Source organism: Falco peregrinus, chromosome 3 (genome assembly GCF_023634155.1).
Source record: "Falco peregrinus isolate bFalPer1 chromosome 3, bFalPer1.pri, whole genome shotgun sequence".
NCBI lineage: Eukaryota > Metazoa > Chordata > Aves > Falconiformes > Falconidae > Falco > Falco peregrinus.
Genome location: NC_073723.1, coordinates 63,901,300 through 63,909,518, shown reverse-complemented (window position 1 = coordinate 63,909,518; position 8,219 = coordinate 63,901,300). Strand labels below are relative to the sequence as shown.

Sequence of the window (8,219 nt, the reverse complement as noted above, 5' to 3'; positions counted from 1 at the left end):
AATCTCCAACAAGACTTTGGAGACAGAACAGAGTCCTTTGAGATTTCAGAGACCAGACTGTGTGAGGGAGCTGGTTGCTTCCCCAATGATGTATAAACCTTTTCTGCCTTCTTAAAGTCTGTGTGCTCAGAAAATTCCTGTGGTTTCTGCACTTATTTTGCATATTTTCCTGAAAAACACAACTAAAAACTCCAGAGCACCACTCAGAGAAGGTTTTCTAAGAGCAAAAGACTAAGAAGTGGGAACGTGCAACCCATTCTGAAAAGGCAGTGAGACACTGGTGGCACAGATGGTGCAGGCCTATAGGTTGTAGAGCTGAAAGCAATCACCCCTCGCTTGCAGCCCGGGTCCGCAGGTAGTAGTACTCAGTAGTTAGAGCCCTTTGTGACAGACTGTGCCCATTTGGGAAGCAGGATCATAAAGCCCAGGATCATACATACTGTCTCTTTGTTCCATTCAGTTATTACTGTTTTGTGTTAAAGGAGATGCTAATGCTGCTGGAAAACTAGTATTTGCAAGTATTTTACTGTGGCCTTGGCCTGGAAAAAAGATTCAGTTTTTCCTAATGCTAGTATAGGAGTATGCTGGGTAGAGAATTATCCAGGCAATGCCATCATTTGCAAAAGCCAACCTTTTACTTCAATCTACTAAAGCAAGCAAAACTTAGAGCAACATATGAAGTACTTCAGTGTAATATGGAAGCAGAGCAACTTGCCTACCATCAACCACCCTTTGCATTATTATAGATTAAAGAATCCAGTCTTCTGCTTTGCTAGGTGAGGTTCTGATGCAGCTAGAAATGCTGGATTGGTTGGGGTTTATTTAATATTCTCCCTGCTCCTACTAATCTACTTAAAATGCGGATGAGTTTATAGAAGTTGACCCCACCTGAAACAGGAGTGAGTTCAGAATAATTTTATATTAAAAACTTTAAAATAGTGACACACAAGTTAGAAGCAGTGAAGTGTTCAGTCATCAAAGTAGCACTGGGCCATAGAAGTTGAGTTCGGAGCTCTGGGACAGAAATAGTGTGATTTAAGTCTCTTTCCAATGACTGATAATAAACTGTAAATGACTGGCTATATAAGCAAGAGTAGTATCATTAGCTGTGGGGACGTGGTGCAATGACAGCCTAGCAGCTAATTTTTTCATGACTCTCCTTTGACAGTCATACACATACATACACAGACAATGCTTGCTTGTCCCAATCTATCAGAATACATAGTGTTTTCCAAACTCTGACAGAAATGAAAGCATGCTAAATTGTGGTTTTATTCTGCAGCTAAACATGTCATAGCCCCACAGAGGCATGTATTTTATGTTTATTCCTGTAGTGTGAACAGCATGTTTTTTGCAGGAACTTTTCTAGCCTGTTCTTGAAAATACTTTCATTTCCCCCTTAAACTGTTTTAGCTCCCCCACCTGTAAGACTTATACTGAGGATGTCGTGCTGACACCTAGAGGACCACAGGTATGAATGTAAATACATTGTATTAATCTGTAACTCTCGGAATGTGTTTCTTAATAAGGCATCTGTTTAAATTGAGAAGTGAAAGCCTGTAATGTAATATTCCCTCTGTCAATAATCTATAAAGTTAGTAGACACATTACAATTAATAACAAATAATAGTGGGTTTTCCAGCAATCCAGTTTAATAGTTTCTTCATATGTCTGTGTTTATACACCAAATAAAATTCCAACAAGAAAGTAATGTACAATTCAAGAAAATACCCAAAGCTATTACAGTTTTGGCTTCCTCTTTGTTGATTTACAATTATGTACAAGACTGTCTTATTTGCAATACATAGTGAAGATTTAATGAATTATTTACAAAATCAGCTGGTGCTTTTCACTATGCAGTTGAACTGTCTCCTTTTGCTATTAATATTCATAGCAGCAAGAGCCCATTCTTAGCTGCTATTTATAGATAGGGTTAAGAGGTGGACTGAAACAAGGCAAGATTCTCACTACTGACCACAAATACCTCTGAAATCACATTTTCAAATACAGCTGAAGGAAGATTCCAGCACTTAGTGCACTGATATAACCATTATATTTACAGTCAACTTAATATGGTGTCTCCACTGAGAATAAAATTCCCACTCATGTATGCTATCTTTCTAAATGTGTGGATGAGAATATTTTACAATTCTTCTTATAAAACAGATTAAATTAGGAGGGGAAAAAATGATAGCTTTATCATAATATACAAACCGTTTCATGAGATCACAGAATAACTTTGGCTGGAAGGGACCTTTGGATGCCATCCATTCCCAATCACCCAAAGCAGAGCCACCTTCAAAGTTTGAGTCAGCTTACAGCAGATTGTTCAGGGCTGTGTCCAGCCAAGTTCTGAATATCTCCAAGGATGGAGATTGCACAAGTGTTGGGCGCATGTCCCCATGTTTAACCACTGTTATGATAAAAAACTTTCGTAACACCTAATCAGGACTTCCACCTTGAAGGTATAGCCTAAGGCCCATAGAATCAATCATAGTCCTTCTATTGACAACAACAGTTTTAGAGCATGCCTAAACCAAGTATAATAAGGGCTATTCTTTCAGCTTTTTGGAAGAAATAATTCATCTTTCCAAGCTATTTTCTGATATCTAGTCAGTAGGGTACCTTGAAATATTTTCTTAGCTTATATCGTAGTGCAAGATATGTACCATCGATTAGCATCAAGAAATCAATGCCACAGTTGCACTTCCTTATCTGTGATAAATCCAGTATCTTGTACATTACACAGCTGTTGCAGAGCAGCATGTTTATAAGAGCATGATTAGATGTGAATTATCCACACAGAAGGCATGGGGGTTTCACCTCAGAATCCTCTCAATAAAGACAAAAATTATTTGTTTGGGGAACAAAAGTCAGGACTCTGTTATTGCTACATGTGCCTGAGGTTTTGAAATCCCTGTTTTGCTATTGCCTGCTATGCCTTCTGACCATCGAACTTGTTTTGCTCTCCCAGCTTGAAAGACGCAATCTACAGCGCAGCTTTCTTCAGTAACAAAAGCTACTTCTAGCTGAAACACTTTTCTAATGTCTACATAAAGGCAGCCACTCACCTAGTCTTTCCATCACCACAAAATGTGACATGACCATCTAGAGGCAATGTACCTTTCACTTCCCTAGCCTGGGGAATAAAAAAACTAGACAAACTAGATTCAGCTCAGTCTTCATATTCAGCCTGAAAATCCACCTATGGTACATCTTAGCCCACAGCGACAAGAACACATACAGTGAGATACTACAAAGTACCGTATCCAACCTGGAAAATCTCGTGGTAACACTGTCCTCTTACGTAACACATGACAGTAACAGTTATGACTGGAATACGAGACTGCTGATATGTGCATATTTTGGTTATGACTGTTGAGCGAGGTATGTGAACCCTCATAACTGGAGCTACTTCTCTGATTTTATGTCTTCAGAAGGAAATAGCAAAAAAACCTGTTAATTCTGGGCATCAAAATAATCCATGCTTTATCTAGAGAGACAAAGATTATAAAGAGAAATACACACTGAGAGGCTGATGGGCTCATTTGCATGGCAGGTCACACATTGCATTTAGCAGAAAGCAAAATAAGGCTTTCCCTGTATAATCCTCTCGTAAGATCCATTCTTCAGTAGGTTAAATGAGATTCAAAATATTGTTTCTCCCTGTAATACAAATGCATGGAGCAACACCTACTACCACTGTGAGAGAGGTGTGTGGAGGGAAAGAAAGGCAAAATAACATATTAAAAATGGTTTCTGATGGCTGCAGAAATCATGACAGCTAAACGGAGAAAGTTGTTCTATAGGCATTTCAGCAGAATAACAAGATGTGGCAAGATGTTGCATTTCCATTCACTTCCCTGGTTTGGTTTTGTTTTCTTAATACTTGTTGGATAACCCACAGACCATTCTCAGGCTATAGCAACAAATTATCTCTTTGAAGGTTTTCCTCATTTCCTGGCTACGAAAGGCATAGATCAAGGGATCAATCACTGAGTTGCACATAATGAGAATGAGGTACATGTTGAAATGAGACATGAAGCAGACGCAGTACAGGTTTTGAGGGCAGGAGATCATCAGGATGAGATGAAGGAAGAATGGAGCCCAGCAAACAATGAAGATGCCAAGAAGCATAGTCAGAGTGATGGCTCCTTTCATGCTGGTTCTTTGACGGACAGAGTTGTACCCAGGCAAAGCAGCTATTTTCTTCACATGAGTACGAGCCAGGAGGAACATATGGATGTACAGTGAGACCATGAGGATCAACATGGTAAAAAACATGGTGATGAGACAAATGATCACGTAAGTTGATTCATAATAAAGAATGAAGATAATGCCACAGCCCGTACAAAAGGTCCAGATGCATGCAATAATAAGCCCTGATCTTTTCACTGTCATGATGTTGTGATAACGTAGGGCATAGAAGATAGTGATATACCTGTCTACTGCTATAGCCAGCAAACTGCACATGGAAGCCACCACAGATATGCAGATCATTGAATCAAAGACATTGTCTATATGACGAACAAAGGTATCTTCTATAATTATGTGTCTATTGTTTATTAAGTATATCGTTATGGTCTCCCAAGCATTGGACACACTAACCAGCATGTCAGCCACTGCTAAACTGCAAACAAAAAAATACATGGGTGAATGCAAGTTCTTGTTCTTAACTATTGCACATATAACTAAGATATTTTCAAGGAGGCTTACAATGCCCAGAGTTAGGAACACCTCAGCTGCAATGACCACTTGCTCACATGGCGATGACTTGCTCTTGACAGTAGGCACAGTAAAGTTGCTACCAGAGGCACTCGGGTTTAGTTCAGAAAGATACAGCTGAGAGGACGTGTTCATCTCTGGAAGCAAACACGTTCTGTTCTTTCTGAGGGACTTGCCAAGGAGTGTGATAAATGCATTTTCCAAAAGGCATAAGACCCTGCCAAAAAAAATATAGCATGACGAGAACAGGCAGAAGTTGACAAAACAAATATCACCCATTTCTATTTAATTTGGCTTGTACACATCCCATTTCTTCCATGCCAAATTCCTCTACTGATTCTAAATTAGTCTCTGATTGGCTCAGAGCTTTGTTAATTTGTGGTTTAATTTCACAGTAAGGATAGATAGCAAAGAGATTCATGCACTCTTCATTCATAGTTTTGTTTATTCTATTCTGTCCTGCAGAAGTGAGCACAATGTCCTGGAAATTCTGCTGAACACCAAACAACAAACAGTTTTCAAAGTCTCAATTCTCAGACCCCAGAAATGCAGGAAGATATAGTATTAGGTTCAGCAGAACCTGCTCACTGGAATACAACATACCAAAGTTTAAATTATTGCCACATTTAAGAATTGAACATTTTCAGGAAAAGATTTAAATGCTTTCCTGACCTTTGTCCTTCTTAAGTTCACATGAACTGTGTTATAAACAGTTTACCTGTGCAATACTAACATGCTGACATAATGAAGACAAATCCATACATTTCAGGGTACACTAAGGTTATGAATTAAGAATTGGTATGGGTGGAATTCTGTAATTAAAAAATAAAAGTTCTCTATTTCAGATCATATTTTATTCAGTGCACTTTTGCAATGTTCAGGGCAAAGCTGTAAGCCATCAGATTCTTAACAAGGGGAACACTTAAAGCTGACAGTTGCAAATAAAATTCAAAGCATATCAAGTTAATGCTCAGTTTTTAAAAGTAACCTTTTATTTGTAATCAAGAATTAACTGTACCTATTTACCAGAGCTGTTCCTTCAGCTGCTCTTGCTCTTCATCGCCTGCAACCTTTCCTCCACAGAGCAGAAGTTTCAGCCCCCTCCTCACCTGACATCTGGGGCTCGGGATTCCTTGGTAGGAAGAGGTGACAAAAACAGAGAAAAAGGAATGAGTAAATCCGTAGAGTCAAGGCTGACCATATATAAATTACTTACTGTGCAACTGCCTTTTTATAGACTCCAAGCAATAATGACTTCAGTACCCAAACTGTAGCTCCTCCTCCCCTTCTTTGCCCCTCTGAACTTCTCTTTTCACAGGTTTTGTTAGCAAAGGCTTGGGTTTTTACCACCATCTAGTGGTCTGCTTTTGTCTTTCTAACGGAACAGTGTTTCTGATCTAAAATTCATTATGAGCTTTTTATAGTATTAAGCACTAGGCATGCTCCTTTCCAAACACATTTCTTTCTTGTTTTCTGTGCTGTGGCTAATACTCACAGACAATAAGTTCATACTGCAATAGTACTCCAAAAGAGATAAGAGCAGAAGACTGTTATTGAAGTGGGAGCCTTATCACTGTTAGAAGCAATTGTCTTATATTCACAGTTATAATTTTGCAAGAACAACACTGTTACAAAATGCAGGGGACATACTGTCAAGCCTGTCTCACCACTAATAGAAGATATAACTCGGGTAATTTGTGTGAAAAAATAGAACAAATAAGTGTTTGTGTTCCAGTCCGCTTGCTAGAATAGAGATTTCAATATAGACATGGAAGGAGTACACAGTGCATCGTGCGGGGAGCCAGAGCTTCCCGACATGGGTGTGAATTCCCCCAGGTTTCACAGGGTCTAAGAGCTGGTAAACTCTGAGCTCAGTACTGCAATGGCTGAAGTCCCTCTCTGGGTCTAGCAGTCAGGCAGCTGATGCTCATTCTGGGCCTTACCCAAAAGGTGGCAAAATCAGTGTGAGCCTTTTCTTTAACAAATGGGCTCTGCTTCTGTACAAAGACCAAGGAATGCAAAGCACACACCTTCCTGACACTGCCAAATGCCCCTTACTTTATCCGCTAGCCAACCAGTCAAATACCATGCAGGATTTGCAGTTAACTTGAGATAAAAAGTCTCTGCTTCTCCAAATCATCACCTTTCTGCAAATTAAGGTGTTGGGATTTTTTCATAGTATATAAAAGCATCTATACAAGTGTCTATGCTAGACAAAGAAACTCCCTTATATTATAAAGGCTGCAGAAAAATCACCTGCCTAGAAGCTGGGGTAGTGATATAGAAGTAGTTTGTTTATGTTAGAGAATAAAATGGAAAAAAAAATTCCCTCCTCCCCAGAAAAGTTTTTTATCATTATATTTCTGCAGCAAACACTTACAAGCATTATAGTTTGACAAGCAAGTAACTGAAGGGACACCCAATTAGCAGTGGGTGGAGGCATGCAGGTGGGTTATAAGGATTTTAAGTAAAGGGGTATGTAAGTAAAGGGGTTTGGATTCTCTTGGGAAGAATCCAAGAGTGGCTTCATCTTCCAGCTGGAGGACTCCTGACTAAATAGGCTGGTCTTTCAGATGTTCATCATCTTGGTGCTCCTCTCTTTTGTTTGTTCAGTTAAATAAATTATCTCTGCAAAGAGGTTGGTGCCTGCTGTTTTCCAAGGCCACAAAAATCATGTCTGGACTGCCAGTGTGGGCAAACAGTACTCCATTCATTGCAAAGCCTGCATTGGTATTTTCTTTCCACAGATGAAAAGTGGAAAAGAGGTTGGATGGGGACTTGGGGTGTGGGTACACAGTTCTCCCTGCCACGTAGGAGCAAGCATAGCTCAGTCATACACCAAGAAGCCTGGGTCTGGAGCCCTTGGGAGTACTCCTGAGGTCCATGGTCATCCCAGATGGGATGCTGAAATGCATCTTTAGGAAAAGGTGTTTTGTTTGGTACTTCATGTAACACCTTATCTGGTGTAAGGAAAATGCTAACAGCTTAACGTCCCTATTCTATTGAACTCACCAAGTGTTTGTTTTGGGCTCTAGCAAAAAAGATCAAGAGTGCCCCAAGAAAGACAACAGTGAACGTAAGAAAGAAGTAAAACAGGATTGCAGGAGAGAAAGAGATGTCAGGGCCTGTTGCGTTCCCATGTCGTTTCTTTCTATTGTGTGACAGAGAGCAGAAAGCTGCCCCAGGCGCATACCCACCTCGAAGGCTGCAGCGGCCGCCAGACTGGGAGCCCAGACTGGGAGCCGTGACAGCACCGCTGGCAGAAACGAAACACCCAGCCCCTGCCTGCCACCAGCATCACCAGCTGTCACACCACAGCTCCCCTCGCTCAGCAGCTCAGCACCTCCACCGGGACAGGGTGGCCATGCCTACCCTGACCTGTAGGCCAAGTTAACATCTTGTCAAAACCGTCAGGGATTTGCATGCTGGCTTCATGACAGCAAGAGACTGATTTTATCAATGAATGTGTAAATGAGGCCAGTGGTACAGCATGC

General features: G+C 40.4%; 1 protein-coding gene across 2 annotated transcripts; it reads right to left on the bottom strand.

The window, feature by feature from the left end:
* Positions 1-1,630: 1,630 nt before the first annotated feature.
* On the bottom strand, positions 1,631-6,003 carry MC5R (melanocortin 5 receptor). Of its 2 annotated transcripts, none has more exons than XM_005241276.3 (2): positions 5,744-6,003; positions 1,631-4,942 (listed from the first exon to the last, which is right to left on the bottom strand). In XM_005241276.3, the coding sequence occupies exon 2, from the start codon at positions 4,858-4,860 to the stop codon at positions 3,883-3,885; it is 978 nt and encodes a 325-aa protein (XP_005241333.2). In that variant the 5' UTR covers positions 4,861-4,942; positions 5,744-6,003; the 3' UTR covers positions 1,631-3,882. The 2 variants fall into 2 exon arrangements, with proteins under 2 accessions (XP_005241333.2, XP_055656509.1); XM_055800534.1 differs by lacking the exon at positions 5,744-6,003 and having other exon boundaries at positions 1,631-4,630; positions 4,717-4,847.
* Between the last annotated feature and the right edge of the window lie 2,216 nt (positions 6,004-8,219).